This window comes from Aedes albopictus, chromosome 3, assembly GCF_035046485.1.
Source record: "Aedes albopictus strain Foshan chromosome 3, AalbF5, whole genome shotgun sequence".
Taxonomy (NCBI): domain Eukaryota; kingdom Metazoa; phylum Arthropoda; class Insecta; order Diptera; family Culicidae; genus Aedes; species Aedes albopictus.
The window spans coordinates 269,405,528-269,431,066 of NC_085138.1; the positions used below are offsets into that span (position 1 = coordinate 269,405,528).

The 25,539-nt window shown below is 37.1% G+C and overlaps 1 protein-coding gene across 1 annotated transcript; it reads left to right on the forward strand.

The window, feature by feature from the left end:
* The first annotated feature begins 6,077 nt into the window (after positions 1 to 6,077).
* LOC109403464 (peritrophin-48) lies at positions 6,078 to 7,652 on the forward strand. Its single transcript, XM_062858420.1, has 4 exons — positions 6,078 to 6,231; positions 6,299 to 6,708; positions 6,773 to 7,107; positions 7,170 to 7,652. The coding sequence occupies exons 1-4, from the start codon at positions 6,222 to 6,224 to the stop codon at positions 7,495 to 7,497; spliced, it is 1,083 nt and encodes a 360-aa protein (XP_062714404.1). The 5' UTR covers positions 6,078 to 6,221; the 3' UTR covers positions 7,498 to 7,652.
* The last annotated feature ends 17,887 nt before the right edge of the window (positions 7,653 to 25,539 follow it).

Sequence of the window (25,539 nt, forward strand, 5' to 3'; positions counted from 1 at the left end):
TGAAAGATATAGCTGCCGAATGATAGGGTTATCGCCGAACCTATTTAACAAAGTGCTTACGGGCACATTTCTCTAGCGACTCTGTTTACAACTGATCAGCTTACAGGCCTTGAGGTCGGTCAATTATCAGCCAATGATTATGATAAGATTGAGCCTGCATAATTTATGTCCCTCTTAGGCGCTATTTGCTTATCGAGATCCACTCGTGGCTCATTATGTACCTACTGTAAGTTTTACCAAAACATGTCCCTCAACGATTTGTATTACACATCAGAAAGCTATGTTCTGTCTCGTACGTCATTCGTCTAGAGATAGCAACTATACGATTTCCAGAAACTTCACGTGTGTGAATCTGAAACGAAGCCAACGCAACACAAGATAAGGAAATCGCAACTTCGGGGACGCTACGACGCCAACATGTGATTCGTATTTTGAATAGCTCGTGCCACTAATTTGTGGTGATAACGAACGCAAAACAATATCAACACAGATATTGAATTTGGCTAGTGTAAACTTTGAAAACTGTGATACCAAAGTTTAAACGACATTGAATTCATTAAAGGAACACAAAACAAGAATCTAATTGGTAGACGCCATTTTTTTTCTGATCGAAACAGAATCTTGTTTTCTTGACTATGAACAAAATTTGAGAAAGTAAGTAGGGTAGGAAATCAAACTTTGAACTAGTCAAATTGTAATCTTAATTTGAACCATTTCGAAATTCATTAAAACGACGTATTTTTTAGGCAAATATTGTCCCGAAAAAGATGGTAAACAGCTTTCCGTAATATAACCTGATAACATGGACTTTAAAAGCATTGAAAAATGCGTTTTTGTCATGGAAAACAGGCAATTGAAAAATCACTGAGATTCCACCCATTTCCCCTCAGAGAAAGCACATTTTCGGTGCACTCGTACAGCTCATGCATTGTATCACACGCAATAAGTGAACACGTCAAATGAAAGCTTATTTATCGTAGAATCGACCACCCGAATAATATTCCGCATTATTTGTCATAAAATTATCAAATTTAAGTAATTCTTACTTGGAGAATCTTATCTTGAATTGAACCATTTGAAATCTAGATTTGAACTAGTGAATGGGGGCGAGCTTCCAGTGTTGACCTGCAGACTGCGCTAGTGGTTGCTTTGTTTACTCTTGAGCGATGGAAAATTCCAAATTTAGTTTTCGAATTCCTGAAGGATTCCGAAAATTCTGAGTTGAAATTCCACTGCCTAATGAAAAAGAGTTATGAGAATTAGCAGATCCATGTGATTTTTAGTTGTTTGGCATGGAATTGGCTGTTGCTGGAATTGCTCGAGCTGCTGCCGCCACTAGTTCAAATCTAGATTAAAATTGGTTCAAATTATGATTACGATAGTTCAAATTAAGATTAAAATCACTATTGACAAATAATTGAATTTCTCAATGAAATTTGGTGCAAATGTTAACTTTATGCCACTTTACGGAAAGCTAATACCCGTGGCTTTCATATACGTGAGACCTTACCGTAGTAAATTATAAATTCATAAATTTGGTTCAATTCATGATTACCTACCCTAGGTTGTTACCTAAAGTAATTTCAATAATAATAATAATAATAATAGGGGTATGTACTCACTACACAGATTAAATTGCTGCGTAAGCCATGATTTTCTGCTTATTTGAAATGTTTCATGATTTTGCGTAGAAATATAATTGCCTTGGTGATCACGATGTTTAATCAGTTTAATCAGTTTACGCTGTTTAGTGATTCCCCCTAATAATAAATATACACTGAAGTTTTTTTACGACGGTTATGGTACCGTGTAAAAAAAACCGCGTTATTTCGAAAAACGTCGTAAAAAAACCGCGTTATTTCAAAATCCGTCGTAAATAAAAACGCGTTATTTTAAAAAACGTCGTAAAAAAAGTCAAAAAAGTCAAGTTACGTTGGATGTCATCCTGACTATTTTGCGCGTGTTTTTGAAATAACTCGGTTTTTTTACGACAGGTTTTGAAATAACGCGGTTTTTTACGACGTTTTTTAAATAACGCGGTTTTTTTACGCGTAAAAAAACGCGTAAAAAAAACTTCAGTGTATTCCAATTTCTTATGGAAATCTATTTGAAAAACAGCTATCCAAGGCGTCTCCAGTTAGCCTAATGGTTAAGGCTATGGATCGCCAATCCGGAGACGGCGGGTTCGGTTCCCGTTCCGATCAAGAAAATTTTCCCGACTCCCTGGGCATAGTGTATCATTGTACTTGCCTCACAATATACAAATTCATGCAATGGCAGGCAAAGAAAGCGCTTCAATTAATAACTGTGGAAGTGCTCAAAGAATACTAAGTTGTAGCGAGGCAGGCCAAGTCCCAGTGGGGACGTCGAGCCATAAATAAGAAGAAGAAGTGCGGGTGAAATAACGGAAGGATTCCCTAAAAAAAATCCCAGAGGTAATCCGGAAGAAATCACGGAATCTCTGAATGAATCAAGAAGAGCATTCCTAAAAGATTATTTTTGGGATTTCCTCAATAGGACTCAATACATTGAATACATCCGGGATTCTGTTAGGCATTTTTCCTTGTATTTCAGGATACCTCCATGGATTGCAGGAATCCTGAGTGGAATTTTTGAAAGAATTCTGCAAGGAATCCAAAGAAAAATCCCAGGAAGAATCAATGAAATAGTTCCTTGAGGAACTTCCCTGAATGAATTTTGGGTACAATCTGTCTAAAAATTCCACGAGCAATTCACCTGAAAGGAACATGAATAGAATCTTTGGGAGAAATCCCAGAAGCAATCCATGAAACAATCTTTAAAAGAATCCTGAAGGCATACCAAGAAATCTCCCTAATCAACAAAGAAATCCCAGGAGAAATCAATAAAATAAAAATTCCTAGGGCGAATGTATTGATTAGTTGGAGGAGGAATCCCTAACAGAATCCTATAGTAATCGTGGAACGAATCTCTGGAGTGATACACAAATTATGTCACGCAAAAATCCACCTTTTTAACACCCCCTCCCCCCTATGTCACACTTTTTCTATTGGTCCTCATAATTTTTCGTATGAGTCGTCACGCTTTGCAAAACCCCCCTCTCCCCTAAGAGCGTGACATAATTTGAAATAACCCCGGAGAGAATCGAGAAACCATGAAGTCATTTTGAAGGAATCCCAGGAGATACCCCTAAGTTATACGTGAAGGCATATTGAGTAAATTCTCTGAAAAAATCTCGAAAGGAAGCATTTTATTGCTCGAATACATATATATATTTTTTAAGTTTTGATTTATTTATGTATTTTTTAATTTGTTTATAGAATTTTTGTTGTTTTGGTTTTTTTTTCTCTTTATATTAACGCGATTTTTAAGCGAGGGGCCCATACTTATTGATCTCCATGGCTTTACTCTCCTTTCGAAAGAAAGAACTCACATTTTGTGAGTTTGCCGCGAGTGGGATGCGATCCCTGGTGATGATGAAAATGCAATGTTTAATACTACGCGATAGTCACGTGCTTTAAACACCCCACCAGGTCCGCTGTTGTTTAGTTTCCACTTCAATTTTTCATTGTAGATTTTAAATGGAAGATCATCACTTATTTATGTGTCAATTATATTGAAGTCCGGGTGCAAGCATAATCTTATATAGTTGTTGTTGTTTGCACAGAAGAACTAAATTATATTGCATGATAGATAATAATAAATACATAATGACAAATCATGAAAAATCACAAAAAGTCAATTTTTACCGTCTTCAGTCAGTGGCTGTACAGTAGGCCGTCCCTTATTTTGCAAAATTTAGAAATGTTATAAGTTCGTTAGTGGAAAATGATCGTTTTAGCTAAGAAATGATCGTGTCAAAATTTGAAGTCCGTATCTCAAGGCTAAGTGGTCCCTCAAGGGGTTAAAGTTGTCAAAAATTGTATGGGACCAAAAAAACATGAAATTTTTTTCGACAAAACAAATACGCTATTCCACTAAAACCGGTGATTTTAGGACCCTATAGGGCCAAAAATGTGCTTAGATTTGCGATATCTCTACTCGTTTCCAAGATATTGACAAAAAAAACAACTAAAAAATCAGCATTTTTGACCATTTTTTTAGACTCCGAAGGAAACTTACCCTATTTTGTTCAATAACTCAAAAACGAGTAGAGATATCGTAAATCTAAGCACATTTTTGGCCCTATAGGGTCCTAAAATCACCAGTTTAAGTGGAATAGCTTATTTTTTTTGTCGAAAAAATTTCATGTTTTTTTGGTCCCATACAATTTTTGACAACTTTAGCCCCCTTGAGGGACCACTTAGCCTTGAGATACGGACTTCAAATTTTGACACGATCATTTCTTAGCTAAAACGATTATTTTCCACTAACGAACTTATAACATTTCCATTTTTTGCAAAATAAGGGACGGCCTACTGTACAGACTAGACAATGGAACACCCAGTATGGCAGTGTCTCGTTTGGCGAAAAGTTATTACCGACCTCAGCGGAATCGAACTCACATTCCAAAGCTTGCGAAACGCCTAGACCAGGGTTTTTTTTGAGGTTGCGACCCCCTTTAAGAATTGTCGAAACATCTGGGGCCCTACGAAATTATTTGGAAAAAAAATTGAATTAAATGAACGAAATCGAGTTTTGTTTGGGTACAGTGACGTCAGAGTTGATGTACACGTCCTGTAGTCCCATGTACGGGAGCCACATTGCGGGCAAGCTCCCAGGAGCACAGTACATTTTGAGACTGAAAGTTGTGCGCCTCATTTTCCTCAAGATGTGTCTCATGAGCTTCGTCTCATGCGCTGATTAAATTGGAAAATTTCACGACAAAAACTTCCTAAACGAACGAGAATTGAAACCTCAACCTTTGCATTGAGAGTCCTTAGTCGTAACGCATACACCAACCAGACACTTGTGTTGTGTACGGAAAAAAGTTGTTGAGGTTCTTTGTTTGTTTTTTACCTTAGATACCAACAGCTCACACAGCGCATGAGACGAGCTCCCCGGGAGCCTAGCTCGCACTCACCAGATTTTCGTGAGCCTCCTAACAGCGCAGCACACTGCGATTTTGAGGAGCTGGGAGACAATTTGGTGGGAGGCTCGGTGTCACATTTATGTACACATGAGCAATGGGAAACTCTGAGTGACGTAGCCAGAAATTTACTGTGGGAGGGTTTTTCGACGATCAATGATACCTTTTTTTTATATTCGACACTCACATTTCGTAAACATTGATGTCATTTCAATTTGAGTTATATGTTGCTGAAAAATAGCGGCGCAGCCGAAAATTTTTCTTCTGAAGGCGTTTTATACTGAAAATTTGTTCCTAAAACTGTGGCTTTTGGGGGTGGCGGTTTACAAAATTAAAAATTAGAATAATTCGCACAAAATCGAACAAAAGTTTAACAAGTTTTTTGGTAACATCGCGGCCCCCTTGGACTGGCTTCACGCCCCCCCAGGGGGCCGCGGACCACCGGTTGGGAACCCGTGGCCTAGATGACTAACGCCACTTATCACACGGACACACAACCCACGAAAAAAAAAAACAAATCTTTGACAAAAGTTCGAAAGGACAAAAGGCCGAAGTGTTAAATTTGAAGAGACAAAAGGTCGAAAAATTATAGCAAATTCGACCATTTGTTACAAAACCAAAAAAAAACGCGTTCCTTGTGAAAAAATAATATCCTGGCATCTAGATGCACATCCTAAATAGGGTATGAGTGCCTTTATTAATCTAATGCTCCCTATTTCATCCTGTTCGACAACAAGCTATTACGACACCGATGAAGTATGATTAAACAGGGAGTCATATGCTTAATAAAGGAACCGATACCCTACATGTGTTTTCGAACGATATGAAATCTTCATTCGAATACAAAATCCCCAGCTGGACAAATTGATGACGTTTACTGTTCTTGCTTGTTATCCGTTGCTGTTTCGATTTTATGCTCAACTGGACCGCTTGTAGCGATATGACACCTCACCGGGGCGATGAATTGCATAATCTGCGTTGGTCTATAAATGGACAACTATAAAATTTAGTACATACTTCCCATTGTTATCACCAAAAAGGTTCATATTGGTCGGAAACATAAACGGAACTAATTGGTGGGAACCGAATCGATTGCCGGCTATAACAATTAATAGCACACAAATTTTTGACCGAAAGTAGCGGATGGTCCGCTTTGAAATATAAAAGTCCATTTTCTGGCGATCGCGCGACATATTTTTCGAAGTGGATCGCCATGATGAGAGGTAACGTTTTATAATTTACCCTGACCGAAAATCTAGCCATAGAGGTATAACTCTACTTTATTTTTAGTTCTAGGATTATCACTTCTGGCGCTGTTGGGGTTCGTATCCCTAGGAAATGCTGAAAAACGTAATTATGATGAAGTGTGCATTGGAGCGCCCAATCTTTCATACGTGGCGAGCAGAATATCCTGTGAATATTACTATGCTTGCATAGACGGTGTTGCCTATGGCTATAGTTGCGAGGATGGCGAGTGGTTCTCAACGGAAAGACAACAGTGTGTTCCTCCGAGTGAATCTGATTGTGATATTGATCAGGCACCAGAGCTACCGACGGCTCCTCCTGCAACTCCATCGCCAATGTGCGATGGTGTTGAAGACTATCGTTACGTGAGGTCGTATGATAATTGCCAGTATTACTATCAGTGCATTGATGAGATTGCTTATAAGCTATCATGTCCGAGGTACTTCTGGTTCAATGTAAGTGCTCTACGCATTCTTTTCTCATGGATAAGAGATTGAGGTCCGTTTCCAAATATTTCAGGAAGAACAACAGCGATGCGGAAATCGGTACGAGTTCGACTGTGATCTAGAAGTTTCCACAACCTCACCACCTCCACCACCAGATAACCGATGCCTTGGACAACCTAACTTTGGACTCATCTATGACCCCGATTACTGCTACAGGTTTTTCAAATGCATGAACGGTGTAGCATACCCCATGATATGTTGGGATGGTTTGTGGTTTGACTATACGCGTCAAACTTGCGTAGAACCTTCGGAGACCGACTGCAGTGCAACAACACCGCCACCCAATCCTCCTCCCGTTCCGAATATCTGCGAAGATGTAGAGGATGAACACAGCGTTCTTCATTACCGGTGAGTTGTTTAATGCGGAATCATAAACAAGAAGTTCAACAAACATTATTTCATTCCACCAGGTTCTGCAATGCATACTTCACCTGCGAAGATGAAGTTGGAACTCCAGGCATATGTCGTGATGGTCTGTGGTTCGACGAGGATCGCCAGGAGTGCGCTCACGCAATGGATGCCTACTGTCCACATGGATTGGTCCCGCCAACCACTCCTACGCCGGATGTTTGTAGAGGCGTTGAAGATGGCAGATTAGTTGCATCCCCGGACAGTTGTAACGTGTACTATGTGTGCGCCAACGAAATCGGATACCGAGCATACTGCCCTCCTGATCAATATTTCGACGAAGAGAGGCAAATGTGCGATGACCAAGAGGATGTGGTTTGTCTTATCTAGGTTATCAAATTGTAAAAAGAAGTTCAATTGGGATTTGGAGTCTCTTTGATGTGCCGGTCAGAATAAACTCATTGATGGCCCGATAAAATAAGTTTACAATCCACTGTTTATGAATCATTCGCTTGAGTTGTAGTATAAATACTATATCACTCAAATGTTGATCCTTAGTGTAACATTCCCATCTAATGATGAAGTTAGTACTTATCACAGCCCTAACATTACAAGCCATTATCCATGTGGCAACAGGATTCTGTACCGGAGTGCCAGATTTCTCCTACGTACGCAGTAAAAATGCTTGCTATCTATACTACAGCTGCATCAATGGAATTGCGTATCCACAAACTTGTTCCGATGGACTACACTTCTCGATGGAATTGCAGCGTTGCGTAACTCCCGAAGAATCGGACTGCGAAATTGAAAATCCGCCAGAGCTTCCAGAAGCACCCACCCCAGAGACGTCACCCATGTGCGTTGGAATTCCCGACTACCGCTACGTAGAGGAACCATCGAGCTGCGAGTGGTATTACCAATGCATCGATGAAGTAGCCTACATGCTGTCGTGTCCAAAACATTCTATATTCTCCTATGAAAATCAACGCTGCGGAAATCGATATGAGTTTGATTGTCATCTGGATAGTGAATAAACCATTTTATGAAAGATATAAGCTTTTTAGCAATGTCAAATTCAGGGTTTAACCATTCCTGTAGCACATGTTGAGAATAATTTGTATAATAAAGCTTAGATATTTTGGACTCAAGTGACTCAAATCTTTATGAAAGTTGTTTTTACCTGCTTTGACAAACTTCTGAAAACTGGATTCATCGAGGCGAGTATCGAGCTCTTCAGCTATTCTATGCAGCCACATGCCAAATCAGTATGTAAAGTAAATCACGGATGACACCTGAAGAAAAAAGAACAGTAAAGAAATATCGCGGTTGAGCGAGCGAAAACACGAGGAGCCAGAGCCGTAGTCTGTCGATACTATTAGGTTCTCAAGAGGGAAGTGAAACTCTCATGAACAGACTCTTGAGAAAGCCGCAAATACCGGCAACATTCGTCTCTTCTATCAAAACTTACATCGCCTTAGACGATGCCCACCAATGCGTGAGTTAACCCAAATTGGCAACTGCCTTCATAACGCATGAACCCCACCAAATCGGTTTTTAAATGACAACCTACCTTCCCTGTGAACAGTGGATTCATATATTTGGCAACCAGACCCAACCGTTGCACATTGGTCGGGCTCCATACAAAGGGGCGGCCAAAACTCTCAAAAAATGAAATTGATATTTTTAAACTTTATTTCACCTTAAAACAAAGTCAATGTATTGTACTTTTATGATTCTTAATTAAAAGCATACCAGCTTTTGTATTTCAATGACATTTTCACTGCCAAAGTGGCCTAAGTCAAAAAATTGAAAAATGAATTATTCGAAAAAAGTAAAATAATAATATTTTGAGAATGGAATATATGTTTTAAGTTATCCAGCATAAGAAAGCTTGTTATTGGACTGTTTGAATGCACATATTGTGCAAAATTAATATGTCACAAAACTTTTCAAATTTTCATATATTGTACCTTAAAAATTTTGGTAATTTTTAAGTTAAAAAACGGTTCGTGTCGTCACGTGTCGCCGCAATTTCGAATAATACATCCTAAACATCATGCTTGGAGCTGCCTAAAAACGTTTAAATATTTTGCAGAAATTTGCAGTTTTTCAAATTAGAGCTATTTAAAAAAGTCATGTTTTTTCATATATTTTACGTTATTTTTCCATTTTTTAATGAAATAAAATTTATCTTTCCACATTTTTCATACGTCTTGAACAAACTTGATTGGATTTGATCGAAAGATGATCATATATTAAAATTCTAATTGATTTTCTAACAAAAACGCAAAAAGTATGGGGTTTACTGATTTTTACCGTTTTTGAAATTATTGAAATTACGTAATTTTTGAATACCCCTTTTTAAACACTTAAAATAGTATATAACATATCTAGGCAACCTATAACTTCGATTGAACACATAAAAAGAGTTTTGGCCGAACTTTATCTTTTTCCGACCATTGTGCGTTGAAATCGCGGTTTATATAATTTTCTTCGTGATTTCTATCTGACTAACAAAACAAGACAGCTTTCTATAAGTAAAATATAAAAAGTGATTATCTTTGATAATGTTGGAAACTGTTGTTCTCTCATGCATTTAAGATTGCGTTTGTCACAAATAAGCACATATTAAAGATGAAACTGAATGCTAAATAGGCGAGATTTGATGTGTCGAAAGATTCGATTGTCCAAACGAACCGAAGAATGGTGACTTTTTATAACTGAACATACGAAAACTTCCTTGAAATTTCCAATGGAAACGTGCATATGGCATCGTCAATCCGCAAGCCCGGAGTGGAATAAAAAATAGGTGACACTCAATTAATTAAAGCGTCAGCAAATTTACTGACTGCATGGCTCCAATCAAAACTCGTCCGCAAAAACGTGCTTCAGCAATTCTTTCTGGGATTTCTCCAGGAATTTCTTGGCGAACTTCTCCAGGTGTGCCTTGAGATTCTTCCACCAATTTCTTCAGTGTATCTTTTAGGAGTTCATTCTTGGATTACAATGGGAGTGCCTTCCGAGAGTTTTCCAGGAGTTCCCTCAGAAATTTCCTAGTCATTTCACCAGGAAAGCTTCATCCGTTCGTCAGAAGTTCTTCCCCAGGGATTCCCCCGGTAATTCTTTCCAGGATTGCTTCGAGAATTCCTTCCGAGATTCTTTGGAATTCCTTTCGAGATTCCCGGAAATTCCTTCTGAGATTCCCCGGGAATTCCTTCCGAGATTCCCTCGGGATTTCCCCGGGCATGTCTTTTGGAATTTCCCCGGAAATTCCTCTCGGGGACAACTCCTTCCAGAATTCCCCCGGCATTTCCTCCAGGAATTCCTGGGATTTCCCGGAAATTGCTTTCGGGATTGCCATGGGAATTCGTTCTAGGACTCCCCCGGCAGTTTCTTCAGAGATATCTTCAGAAATGCATTCAGGGATTTCTCCATAAGTTCTTTCAGGGATTCATCAATGAGTTCATACAAGGAGTTCTGTCATGGGTTCTCCCAGGCATTTCTTCAGGGGTTCCTTCAAAGATCCCTCCAGGAATACCATCAGAGATTCCTCAAAGAATTTCTTCAGGGATTACTCTAGAAATTTCTCCAAGGATTTAAAAATTTGAACGAAACACTTGAGGAATCAATTATCAACATTCAAGGACTTTCGTTCAATCGAATCTGGTAATATGAGGAATAAAAAATGATATCAATTATTTGCTTCTCTGTACTTTGTTTACGATATGACCCAAGCAACCAAAAGTTCGGATAAAATAGCATGTTTGGGCTTAATCAGCTATTCGAAAGAAAGATTAATTGCATTCTATTCAGCTCACTTTTTAAGTAATTAGCCGAACTAGATTTCACAAAAAGTACACTTGTGTTGCTGAAAGGAACGCTATTCAGCTTAAAAATAAGCTTCGAAAAAATGAAAAAAATAATGTGTTTAGTCCTCAAAAGTAATTTATTATTAAGAGGACATTACCCAAGTAACACAACTTGTTTTATATTAGTTTAAAATTCACTATTCATACTTAATCGACTGTTTTTTTCCTGAATTATGGACTTAATATCGAACACTTATATAATCAAAACAGCGCAAAAAATGGCGGCTTATAAAACATCTTCATCAGTTGTATAAGGTGTATTGCTATACACCAATTGAACTCCAATGGTACGTTCTAACCAACTCTATAATATTGATTGGTTAAAACCAAGTTATTTGATAGTTGTTGAACTTGTAGAATGCGATTATAATGCAATTACATTCTTAGGTTAGAATGAAGCTTACTTCAAGTTATTCAACCTGTAAAATACGTTAATATTACATTCCATTTCAACTCTTGTAATTAAGCTGTTTTTATTGTTATATAACTTGGAAAATCCACTTATACTACCTGTTGCTGAGCCCGACGGTACGTTAAGTGGAAAAAAATACAGAAAAAAAACAATAACAAAATGTTTTTTTTTTTTCATATAAATGCAGTTGGCTTCTGAATCGTTAAAAGAATTTCCAAGTGATGGAGTCGACATGATATATTTATAATTCGGACAGCAAACTAAATAATGGGTTATACTTAGTGGCATTAGTATTGTTTTATTTGCGCTTCAAGATTTATGGAGAAACTTTTAATTTCACTCATGTATAAATCATGCGCCACTAGGTTGAATTCGAAAGTGTGACCCAAATATGCTATTTGATCCAATTTCATGATTTTTTTTTCCATAATGCACTCGAAAACGCAAAATGGCACATGATGGATGGGGCTTACAGTGCCATTTAAAATGTTTTGAATAATATTCTATTTTCAATAATAATTATAATCAAATCTATGACTAAAAAAAAGTCGTATACTATGAAACATTTTCCATAAGATGATAAATGAATCTAAATAACAAAAATGTTATTTAGTTCGTAACATATTCTTGTTTGTGTACTCATTTATTTACTCGGTACTGTAATTTGTTTCATTTCTCTAATGAGGTGAAGACAGAAAACATTTCAACCCGGTTTGTATTTCGATTAAAAACTAAGTTGAAATTGCTTCGAAATTATGTCTTGCGAGCAACTATACAACAGTTTGAGCAACATTTTTTTTATGACGTTAATCATGCGCCTTGATAACATCTTTTCTACATACTTACATATTAGTGTATTTGGCGAACATAATTACAACGTCAAAATAATTATATTACAACAGGTTTCTTGGCCTGGCTTTATCTGTCATAATGTCGAAATTCTATCAACAGATAATGTAAACAAACCGCTCTGCTGATGGTCCGGAATTTCTTTGCTATTTTATAGGTTCCGCGAGATTGTAAATTTACAGTGAGCGATCTTAACGATTATTCCATATCCGGTGCCATTCCTGATCCGTTCGCGTGTTGGAAGGATTGACCTGCAGTTCGGCAACGACAAACAACGAATCACCCGAGATTGGAGCTTTGGAAGTCTCCGTGGTTGATGTGCGTACATAGATTCGTCGAAAGGTTCCTGGAAATGCTAAAGGAGCATAGCGCCGGTGCAAGTCAATGTGGTGATCGGATGTTTTCCGATTTGTGAATGTTGAGTTCATCATCGGAGTAGGATGTTTTACGATTAATGGGAAGGTGAACCGGACGAAGTGGCAACCGCTGCTTTTCGGGCAGGGCGCTTGATTATTCTTGGAAATTTAACCAGATATCAGAGTGTTGAGCGTGTTAGAAATTCTCAAATCCTGCTATAGACATGACATGCTTATTCTCACATCTTTGCGGTGGCCTTCCTAAATGTAACAGATAGCCGCGGAATTCATCGGATAGCGTTGATAGCTTCATCAAAACCACAAAGTCTCATGCAGTGGGAACATTAATATTGGCTGTCAAAAGTGGATGATGATTGATGGATAATGCTCTAAAAGTGTTGAATAATTGTATTATCGAAATATTTCTTTACGATTTAATGCCATTGGTAGTTGTTTTCTCTTTGTCATTTGCCAACATTAAAAAATCTTTAAAATAACACAAGATGTTTTCGCATGCACTTATAGTGCAATTATATAGCATCTTCTGATGTTTTGATTTTTGAAGATGTTTTCTGTGTTACTTGGGTAGTTCATGTGGAATTCAAATTGACTAATCCCTTGAAATAATTTTCGAAGTTTTTTTACTTACTGAGATTTGAACTCGGATTCTCCTCGTTGAAAACCGGTGCCTAACCACTACTCCATGTATGTGTTGTTAGGCACTGTGGGATTTTACTCAATGTGCTGATATCATATAGTAGAGCTCAATCAGGTTCACGTGTGAATTTTCTCTGAACTTAGAATACTTTTTGAAGTCGAAAGTTCGAAAGAAGTTCACGTGAAACTTCTTGTGAACTTACACAGTTTGACATTTTTAGTTTGATGTGTTTCGCAGCTCAAAGTAATAAATTAGGGCCAGTGTATCGTCTTTAAGAAAAGATTATGAGTTTCCAGCTTGGTTTCCAGTGACTACGATCGCGTCGATTACACAAGTTTACAAAATAAAACGAAAGTCGTGAACTTCTGTCAACGACCAAAATTTTTGAAGCACTATTTAGTGCTGATTTCGTAACTGACCTTCAAAAAATTTTAAGTAGAGCAGTTTTTGAGTTTTAGCTCAATATCGAGTTTTGAAACTTTTCAAAATATGTAATTTACTAAAATTCAAATATATTACGTTTTGTTCAACCAATTTTAAATCTTTTTCTATAAATTAAAAGCTGAATACAATACCATTCGATCATCTGAATACAGGCTTTGAGTCAGATTGATGAAATTCAAGATATTGGCGAGTTTCAGGGACAATCTTCTTAAATTTTAGCCAAATTCCCAAAAATTTTTGAAGAAATGTATTTTTTTCAATAAGAAAAACCCAACTTAAAAATTCTTTCTCGACGTTTATTTGACATATCATATGTAAGCAAGTTACAGTAAAAATTTTAGCTCAATCGGAGCATTGATTACGGAGAATGAGATGTTTGAAGTGAGCGACTTTGCTTAAAAATAGAACAAAAATCGATTTCAAATCATCAACCTTGTATGGAAAGTCGAAAAAAATTCCGCTCTACTGTAATTTTTTTCCTTCGCGTTTTCGAACTCAGGGCATGATTCTACACCAAAAATGATCATCAGCTTACCGAGTTCAAAAATGCTGTAAACTAGTGTTACCGGCGCGCTGCAGCGAAAAGTGAGACGGGGTTGGAAACATCCAGCAAAGCTGAAAAAAAAATGCACAGCCAAAAAAAAAAACTCCGGCGGAATCCGAGGTGGAACAGTTGTCCGCTGCGGGGGCAGCCTTTGAGCCACACAATACGGATGCTTTGCGCTGATTACCAGTAAGTACGTTGAAATATTAAAGTGAAACAAAGTGTACTTGTGAAATTAACACAAGCTGTGGCTGCTGAGCTCGATTTCCAAGTGATTTAATTGAATGAGAACTTCTCCTGAGCTCCGCTGTCGCCGAAGTTCAAGTGAAGTTCACTTTTGGTACGGTTAATATTTATCCGAACTTTGAGTAGTAAGTTCAAAACAAGTCCGAAACAAGTTCGGAACGGAACATTTCAAGTTGTTGTAATATGGACAAATGAACTATATTTGAGTTTTAAAGGGACGAAAAAGTTCAACATGAGTTCGGTTAATATTTGATTGAACTCGGTTTTAAAGTTCAAAATAAGTTCTTTCTGAACCTTTTTTCGACTTTAATGTCGTTTTGAAGGGATGTCAAAAGCTTGTACATGTACTTCCAAGTTCATAACTAATGCATAAGGAACTTTTTGGAGATTTAAGTTCAACGAAACTTGAATTGAACCAAACTTATACTTCTGAGTTCGTTCTTCAAGTGGTATCCGAACTTTTGGTTGCTTGAGTATTCTGTGAACTTTTCAAGATGTGGTTTTTCTCCGTTCCTGAGTTATGACCAATTTTATGTTAATTTTCCAGATGTGCTATATGAGCGGTTTTTTTTTAAATCATAACTTTTGAACGAAGCATCGTAGACACAATGTTTTTTTTTTGTGAAATCCTAAGCAAATTTTCTCAGCAATCTAAAAAAAAAATAAAAATACAAAATGAAAATTGTTTTCCACAAAATATTCCACTGTTGAGGAAAATCGGTTGGAAAAGTCGGAAAAACTATTTTCGAAGTCTGAAGAAATTAAAAAAAAAATTGGGTAGAGAATTACATAAGCTATATTCTGTGAAAATTTCAAGGTATAGTTTTTCTCCGTACCTGAGTTATGACCAATTTTGTGCAAACTAATAATCAAGACGGTCGAAAATCAACCAACATCTGGACCATTTTCAGAAAATTGGTCATAACTCAGGAACGGAGAAAACCACATCTTGAAAATTTTGCAGAATATTGCTTATGTAATCCCCTCACAAAAATATTTTTTTTAAAGATTTTTTCATAACTTCGAAAATAGTTTTTCCGACTTTTCCAACCGTTTTTCCTCAACAGTGTAAAATTTTGTGGAAAACAATTTTTGTTTTGTTTTATTCAATTGCTGAGAAAATTTGCTTATGATTTCACAAAAAAAAAAACATTGTTTCTACGATGCTTCCCCAAGTAACACAACTTGTTACAATACTGTATTATAATGATTCATACAAACGTCCATGTTTTGTTCTGAATATGGAAAACTTATTTTCGTACACTTATATCACCGAAAAAGCGCAAAAAATGGCGGATTATAAAACATCTTCGATGTTACTAAAGATGTTTTTCAATACATTCTTATAACATAAAATTAAGTATCGCATATGTTCTCAGCAACATCGTAAGAACTTACTTTTTGCTAGCAAGAAAATTATTCTTTATCAATCGCACACTGTTGAAATAATGTGACATGTGATATTTGGTAATGGCTCAAAATAATTGTCAAGCCTTACATTTCATTTGTAATGCACCATCACGATGTTTGGTCACTATGACTTAAATACATGTGCCATTCAAAATTTATGGTGAAATAAACACATTCACTTTTCATGAATTGATTCGCCTCCCATCGGATTGAAAACAAGAAGGGAGGGTTTTGTCATTTCTATGGTTTTTGTGAGATTTTCGAGTACATTTTCAGATATGCAACATTGTGGATTCTTGACACAGTACCTTCAGAATGTTTTGGAATGCTATTTTCAATTATAACGTATTATTTATGTGCTTTTACACTGTAGAATTTGTATTCGTTATCATTAAGGCAACTATATTATGTATTACATTGAATGTTAAAATTTTCCCAGATAAATAATTATTCAGAGAAAAACTTGTAGATAAACAAACTGCTATACAACTATAAAAGCGTTAGTGTCAAATCTTTGAGCAGGCACTGTAATTTGTCTGGCCTGATAGGAAAGTATTCAAAATATTGGAAAAACGTTCAAATTACAATTTTTGTACATCTCAATAACATGTTTATCGAGTACTACTTGAATCGATTGAAATACATTGAAAAAACATCTTGGCAACGTACTTGCAACATCCATTTTCAAATAGCATATAACGATGTGATATTTGGTTCTTGATACCTGTTTTGAACATCAGTGCAACAATAACAAAGTTAGAGTGCAGATCGTGGGATCAATCTAAATAAATTCGTGTCTAATTTTGCGGTATCAAAAATTATGTTTCTAAGTGAGTTTTAGTCGTCACGTAAGTACTCAAAGTGTCCGCACAACATAAAATATGAGTTTTGGGTGCTATCATAGTAAAATGTTGGTGTAGTTTTATGTGCATAAGATGTATCATAAATTTAAGTGAGTGAGGGGAGACAGAGATCTGATAACCTTATACATTAACGTATTGAATACGTAAAAATAACGTATTCGTAAGGGTATGCGGTATGGGATTTTTTCAAAGCGATACGAAACGAAACGGAATGAATTTTTTTTTTTTTTTTTTTGGGACGATGCGGTACGAAACGAAACGAATTTAAACAAGTTTCGTGAGTTCGATACGAAATTCGGAAGAGACGAACCAGCCAAGGGCTGAAAGTCTCTCTAATAAAGACAAATCAATCAATCAACGAAATTCGGATTCACTCGGTATTTCTCGAAACGAAACGAAATTTCCGTAAAAATTTCGCGGAATATTGTAGGTATAATCTTTTTTTGTGAAAATTGGTACTGTGTGCTTACATTTGTCTTTATCATTGATATGGTTGATGCTTTCTAAAACATGATTGACTACGACTACAGAAAAGGAGCAATATGGTATTCATGGTGCAATTATTTTTATTTCTTTTTATTCATGAATTTTAACTGAAGCTAATTCTCCATACTCAGCTGTGTTATATAGCCATTCCTTTTGGTATCAGTCGTCAATCTACCGTCACCTCACTGTTAACCTATAAATGACCGACTTTTAACCTACTTCCCAACTAACAATCACTTATTTTACAAGCACCTTAACGATGGACTAATTCAGTATAATGCTGAATAACATTTGATAATTTTCAGGCACAACCTTTGTATAAAGTATAAAGCATAGTTTAAAGCAAAGTGTTGTGTACCAACTGAACTGTTTGTTGTTAAATTGTTTAACAACTACAGTAAGGACCCGATTTTCTCAGCCCCATTCTGCGACAAAGTTTTTGCTCTCATTATCTTACGGTAATATTTTAACCATTTTTTTAGGGTTGTTCATCAAACTATAACTGAGATGCAGAACGTAGACGGAAAAAAGTTTGAAAACTACTTGATTTAAACACAGCAACAAATGTGTTCCGAGAAGGGGCTGACAAAATCGGGTCACTTATGTATATAATAAACCTGTTATTCAACTCTATAAAAAGAGAACACCAATAAATTTATTGCAATTTTTTTCAATTTCCACGAGAGTTTATCATTGGCACTTATGCTGAGAACAACTTTTGTGAAATAATAACTACACATAAATTTACATATATCAAGATTCAAACTAGAGACCCGTCGATTGCCAGCCGCATGACTTCCTATCTGCGCCATTCTAGAGATTATGAATTGCAGCGTTCAAATCAAACCATAAACTTCTCGTGGTTTAATAATGATCAAACTTCGACTCCTATTCAGCAGTGGTGAATTAGCACAACATTATGGTTAACAACACATTAATTCAGCTGCTGTTCAAGAAAAAACACGTGTTTTTCATCCTGTACTCTGAGTCGAAGTAAGATGAAACGAAAGCGCTTATTTGACTTGCGCAAAACAAATTATACAGTTGCAAGTGCTAATTTTTACATGAATTTAACAAGAAGCAGAAAAAGGTCTTGTTAAATTATTTTGTAAAGGAAATATTGCGAGTCGAATAAAAATCTTATTAAACGCTTGAAAAGTGTTTTACATTATCATTGTTATACCAATACGAACATGAGCTACTTTTTCAATTGAAAAATCATTTGTACTGCATAATTTTAGTTCAGATATCATTACTATTATAAAGCAACAGTTCAGCATGCATGCGTGTTTGCGGCTTGCGATTGTTAGTTGGGTTACGATCAACTTACGATTTCAATAGGTTTGTCGACGTTTTTCATTTAATTTTACTTAAATACACATAAAATTTTCCTGAAAGTCCGCTGAACATTGTTTTTGGCATTTTGTTCGAGCTTCCTGTCAAAATTTACACTATAACCTCTTTTTATGCACTTTTGATTTATGCAGCTTTTTTATGCCCTGGGGAAAGCTACTCATAAACATTAAACAATATTGTGTATAGGAATGTTTAATAATGACGGGAACTATTGCAAAGGTGACTAGGGGGTGTTTTTAGGGAAGAGCAAAGGAAGGTTGCAAGGGCGTTTCAGGGGGCCCAAGGGGTCTTAACGGGGTACCAGGAGTTTTCAGTTTCATATTTTGGAAGTCTGAAGGGGTTTTCGAAAGAATTGCAAAGAGTTTTAGAGGATTTTCTACGGGTTTTGTATGCGTTATAGGTACGTTTTAGAGGGTTTCCGAAGGTCTCGCGTGCGTTACATGGGGTCCGAGTGGATTTTAAGAGGGTTTCGGAGGCATTTCAGGAAGTCTCAGATCATTTTAGGCTGGCGTTTTTGGGGGTTTCGGAGCTTCTCAGGTGCGTCACATGGAGCCCAAGGGGGTCCGAGTTGGTTTCAGGGGAATTTTAGAGGCATTTCAGGATGTTTCAGAGTATTTTCGGCGGGGTTCAGAGGTGTTACGGAAGCGTTTTCTGGGGTTTCGGAGCCTCGTAGGTGCATTACATGGGGTCCAAGCGGGTTTCAAGTGGATCTTGGAGGTATTTCAGGAAATTTCAGAAAATTTTAGGACCCCATCACACTATCTTTTGAAACGCCCCTGAAATACCCTTTGATTTAAAGGTGTTCTTGAAACCCCCTAGCCCTGACCCTTAATGCCTCGAAACGTCCCTGAAATGCAATCAAACCTCTAGGAACGCCCTTAAAATTATCCTGAAACACCCTGAAACTCTCATAAATGACTCTGAAATACCTTAAAGCGCCCCTCACACATTCACTTTTCATGAATTGATTCGCCTCCCATCGGATTGAAAACAAGAAGGGAGGGTTTTGTCATTTCTATGGTTTTTGTGAGATTTTCGAGTACATTTTCAGATATGCAACATTGTGGATTCTTGACACAGTACCTTCAGAATGTTTTGGAATGCTATTTTCAATTATAACGTATTATTTATGTGCTTTTACACTGTAGAATTTGTATTCGTTATCATTAAGGCAACTATATTATGTATTACATTGAATGTTAAAATTTTCCCAGATAAATAATTATTCAGAGAAAAACTTGTAGATAAACAAACTGCTATACAACTATAAAAGCGTTAGTGTCAAATCTTTGAGCAGGCACTGTAATTTGTCTGGCCTGATAGGAAAGTATTCAAAATATTGGAAAAACGTTCAAATTACAATTTTTGTACATCTCAATAACATGTTTATCGAGTACTACTTGAATCGATTGAAATACATTGAAAAAACATCTTGGCAACGTACTTGCAACATCCATTTTCAAATAGCATATAACGATGTGATATTTGGTTCTTGATACCTGTTTTGAACATCAGTGCAACAATAACAAAGTTAGAGTGCAGATCGTGGGATCAATCTAAATAAATTCGTGTCTAATTTTGCGGTATCAAAAATTATGTTTCTAAGTGAGTTTTAGTCGTCACGTAAGTACTCAAAGTGTCCGCACAACATAAAATATGAGTTTTGGCGGGAACTATTGCAAAGGTGACTAGGGGGTGTTTTTAGGGAAGAGCAAAGGAAGGTTGCAAGGGCGTTTCAGGGGGCCCAAGGGGTCTTAACGGGGTACCAGGAGTTTTCAGTTTCATATTTTGGAAGTCTGAAGGGGTTTTCGAAAGAATTGCAAAGAGTTTTAGAGGATTTTCTACGGGTTTTGTATGCGTTATAGGTACGTTTTAGAGGGTTTCCGAAGGTCTCGCGTGCGTTACATGGGGTCCGAGTGGATTTTAAGAGGGTTTCGGAGGCATTTCAGGAAGTCTCAGATCATTTTAGGCTGGCGTTTTTGGGGGTTTCGGAGCTTCTCAGGTGCGTCACATGGAGCCCAAGGGGGTCCGAGTTGGTTTCAGGGGAATTTTAGAGGCATTTCAGGATGTTTCAGAGTATTTTCGGCGGGGTTCAGAGGTGTTACGGAAGCGTTTTCTGGGGTTTCGGAGCCTCGTAGGTGCATTACATGGGGTCCAAGCGGGTTTCAAGTGGATCTTGGAGGTATTTCAGGAAATTTCAGAAAATTTTAGGACCCCATCACACTATCTTTTGAAACGCCCCTGAAATACCCTTTGATTTAAAGGTGTTCTTGAAACCCCCTAGCCCTGACCCTTAATGCCTCGAAACGTCCCTGAAATGCAATCAAACCTCTAGGAACGCCCTTAAAATTATCCTGAAACACCCTGAAACTCTCATAAATGACTCTGAAATACCTTAAAGCGCCCCTCAAACCCCTTGCTAGGCTCCTGAGATTGCTTGAATTGCCCTTTAAGCCCCTTAATTATATTAAAATGCCCCTGAATTCCCCATAATCCCATTGAAACGCAAACAAATCTTGACAGAACGCCCTTAAAAGGCTACTCAAATCCCCTAAAATGATCCCTTAAAACGTTACTGAAACCCCTTGTGACCCCCTTTTTTGACTCTCAGGGAACTTTCTGGAAACTTCCTTAGCCCCACCTCAAATTCCCAGGAGTAAGACCTGTTCTCGCGAACTTGATTCCCTTTTAAGCCCAAACTTAATTTATGCATAAATTTCCCTCTTTTATGGCTTTTTTTTCAATTTATGCAGCCCCAGCCATGTGTAAAAAATAGATTCCAGTGTACCTTCAATTGCTTTTACAAGTCCCTTCATAAAGTTTTCCGGGATTTTGCAATTTTGTCAAAATACTTCTTCCAGAGTCGAAAACTTCTATATCAACTGCGTTTTTTTTTGTATTTGCAAAGATATTTTTCCAAAGATATCTCTTGGGTGCGATTCGATTTCTAATAGCATCGTTTCCCAAACTTGAGCCTTGTCTATTGTCATCTAGCTTTTCTTAGAACAATCCAGATGCGTTTCGACGTGGTTAGAATCTTTATGGCATTCATAAAGTTGGCTTAGAACATTAACTATCTTCTATCCTATATTTTATACTTTATCCTATCACTTCAAATATTTCGAGATATTGTTGTAATTTTTATCAGTAACTTTAGGTGACGAAGATTTTTAACCGATCAGCATTCACACTATATAGATTGTTTTCGAAATTATTTGGCAATTTCGCGGAATTCCGTTTTGTTTCGTCAAAGTGTAGTTTTAGAAGGCGAATTTTTTTGAATTTGACGAAACGAAACGAAACTCAAAATCATAAATTTTGCTTAGTTGAATTCCGTGGAATTCCGCGGAATTTCGTTTCAAGGGGTATTTGGCGAAACTTTTCGGTATACCGCATACCCTTACGTATTCGTAACATATGGGAGCCTAAAGGTTATAACTATGTGCTGATGATGTTTTACATATCATCTTGAATTGAAAAAAAGACAACGATACACAAATCAAGTTTAATCAACGTTATATTTACGTTGCTGTAACGTGTGGTGAGGTTGATAAGATTTTTATGTAGCTTGTTAATGCCAAACATAGTTTAAACCTGATTTCAACATAAGATGTGTACAGATACGATTAAAGTACTGCATTAAAACATCTTTTTCAAATTTCATTTCCAAAGATGTTTTCTGTGTTACTTGGGTCGTTCTTGAGTATTGATTTTTCAAAGTAGGTGGTGTCTGTGGAAAATGTCGGTTTCCGCTGGAGTTTTCCGGAAAATTAGCGACCCTGATTTTTTCAGTTTTGCTTTTGTTCGTATAAATATGAACCCTACCTGTAAAAAAAATCATTGAATTCTGAGAACCTTGGTACCAATTTGTACGATAATACAAAAAATCCCACGCTGTTTGAGCCGCACGTCCTTTGTGAACAGACGCTCGGTCTCTTAATTTAGCTGAAGTCAGGCTTTACGATACGAGTAAATGTTTTACAATATGTATTGATATGTTTGCTTTTCTTGTTTTTTTTTTTTTAATTCCAGGTCATTTATATTTCAGTATTGTGTTGTTCTTTGCTGTGCATGCATCGCTCCTGTAGAGTGACGCAGCAAAATTGATCGCGTTCACTATTGTCTCGCGAGGAAATCAAAACAATAGATGCGCGGGTGTTTAATGTTCAGCATTGTGTTGTTCCTTGATGTGTATGCGAGTGTCGAAAAATAGTGTCGCGCGATCTGATTTGATCCGTTATTATGCGTCAGTATTTTGCCTAAACTAGTGCGGTCCGTCACTGTTAGTGTCGGAATATTGTTTTGTTTAATATATTGAGGATGGTGACAAATCCTAAGCCCCAAGCCTATTGGTTCTCTGTGCAATTTCGTTGACTCAGGACAATCACGGAGTAGCAACTACGAAGTGTACGGTCACCAATGCTCATGCTCATGCTCAGGGCATTTATATTTTAGGTTATAATCTTTTGCTTTTAACCCTCCTTGTGCATTAGGGTCATTTTTGACCCAAAACGGGTACTACGTCAGCGAGCTGCTGCCAACGTGATGCATAAGGAAGGTTGAATGAAAGTTGTTAACAATAAAATGACGTCATATATTTTCAAGGCGCATCAACCGGTGGTAAAAAGGCAGATATTTTGACAGCCACAAAGCGTTCTCAATGATTAGTCACTGTCGCGTGCTGTTCGCCAAATTGATCCCGAGCAGAGAGGAATATCAAATTAATAACTACGAAATTACAAAACCTGTTTTTATATCTCGTTTTGTTATTATTGTATTATCAAGGCATTACGTTTCCATAACATATTTTGTTAGACAATCTTATTTTGTTATGACCAAGCTATTGGTATATAGCCATTAAATAACATTTCAATATTATATTTTGTTGTGGAACAAGTTTGGTTATTATTGTATTATTGAAAGTGTACAAATACTATCAAAACTATTTAAAACAAGTTTTGAAATAAATCCTACGTCATTCAACAACATTATTTAAAGTATTTCGCGAGTTATGCTTACGGTATCACATTTGATAAGAGGTGTGGTATATTACGTGCCATGGAGGTACTGTAATGTGTACAAAACCAAGTTCCTGATGGGCGCCGCGAGGAAATTGACTGAGTTGTAGCTGAAAAGTTCCCAAAATATCAGCCACTGCCCAAGCGGCGCAGCACCCTACATACCTACATCAAAACGAGAAAATAGCAGACGATATTGAAGGTGGGATTTGCAAGGGATGTTCCAGATTCCGCCTTTGACATGAGAATTTCAATGATATAAATGTCAAACTTATTGAGTAAACTTGTTTGAACGAAGCTAATACAGACAGCTGAATCCAATATTGTAGATGGTTTTGAATGGGATTTTTCAGAAATATTTTGTATTTTCACATGTTTTCCCTGTCGTTACAAAGGATGAAGTCGGATCTACTTATTTGTGCTAAAAGATTGCATGAATAGTTAAAAATACGCCTATGAGGGAAGAGAGAAACTGAAGTTTCCTTGACTTCCTTGGGCATAGAGTATCTTCGTGCCTGCCACACGATATACACAAGCAAAATGGTCATTGGCAGAGGAAGCTCTCAGTTAATAACTGTGGAAGTGCTCATAGAACACTAAGCTGAGAAGCAGGCTTTGTCCCGGTGAGGACGTTACGCCAAGAAGAGGAGAGGAGAAACTGAAGTTCGCAATGAGTGTTCCGCCATTCTCACATGCTGGTCTAAATATGTATACACGCAGAAAAATAAATTGTAAACACAATTAAATTCTAGTTCAAATCAACCGATTTTTCAGTTTACTATAGCGACAAACTGATTTCTAGTTTAAACTGAACTGTTCTATTGTTCGATAATACAATTATTTTCATTTGTCGAAATTTTTGACAGTTTGTCAAAACAAACAAAGATATGGTATTTTTAACATGAAATAATGGATTGATTCAAACGACTGCACTTTTGCCACTACCATACCCGGAATGTGATTGTGTTGGTGACGGCAGCAACTGCGGCAGCTCGGAAATCTATTTTTAGATCGTCGGTAAGCGGATGGGGAGGAGAACGACTAAAAAAGACCAAAAAGTCGAAACCGATCAACTTTTTGTGGATGCTGTCGTGAGTACCTGCGCGTTATCCATCACGGCCAAAGCTGCACTTGGAAGTTGGCGTGATGGATTTGCTGCACTTTCTTCGTTGTGGCGATGTTGGGGTAAGCATTTTATCGAAGACGGCTAATAACAAGACAGCCAGCTCCCACCCTGTCGCAGGCGACATGGTTGGAACGCCCTCAACGATTCACAGGAACATTAAAACATGATTGTGTGCGTGCACATGCTAATACGTACACGTAAATTGTAGTATCGCACGCACACTCATTCATGATGTTTTTCCCTGAAGTCGTTCGCGGCGCTAGTGTGCTTGTAGCTCCCAAAGTATATGGAGCAAGAGGGTAGATGTCTGTCTTGTTATTAGCCGTCTTCGATTTTATAGATGTGTGAGTGCTTTCGGACCATGTTTATGGTTTTTATTTTGTTGAAACAAATGAAATTTTTGACATTATATGAAATGATGGTAATCGGTAGTTTTTATCGATAACCTCTAAATGAAAACAATTAAATATAACTATGGAATAAGTAAATTCTCAGTTTTATTGTTTTAAATAAGCGCCATTTTTCTGCGTGTAGCATTCTCAGCAAACACGAAGTCATATATGATGTAGAAAACGATGCTAATGTGGAGGCCAGATGCGTACATGCTTTCATTTAACCACGGCTAAAGCGTACGCATATCGCCTCCACTTAAGCATCCCATTCAACATCATGTGTGATTGTTAGATGTCATAACTAATTTTGCTTTCGGAATGTTATCAATAACTCTTTAATATCAAAATTTGTTATTGATTTTTTCCCCAAATTCACTGTTATTAAGTTGTTATTGACACTAAC

Excerpts from the sequence above, each read along its gene's own strand:
- LOC109403464 (XM_062858420.1), top strand. Across the intron at positions 6,709-6,772 it reads CGAGGTACTTCTGGTTCAAT|GAAGAACAACAGCGATGCGG; the intron begins GTAAGTGCTCTA and ends CAAATATTTCAG. Across the intron at positions 7,108-7,169 it reads CACAGCGTTCTTCATTACCG|GTTCTGCAATGCATACTTCA; the intron begins GTGAGTTGTTTA and ends TCATTCCACCAG.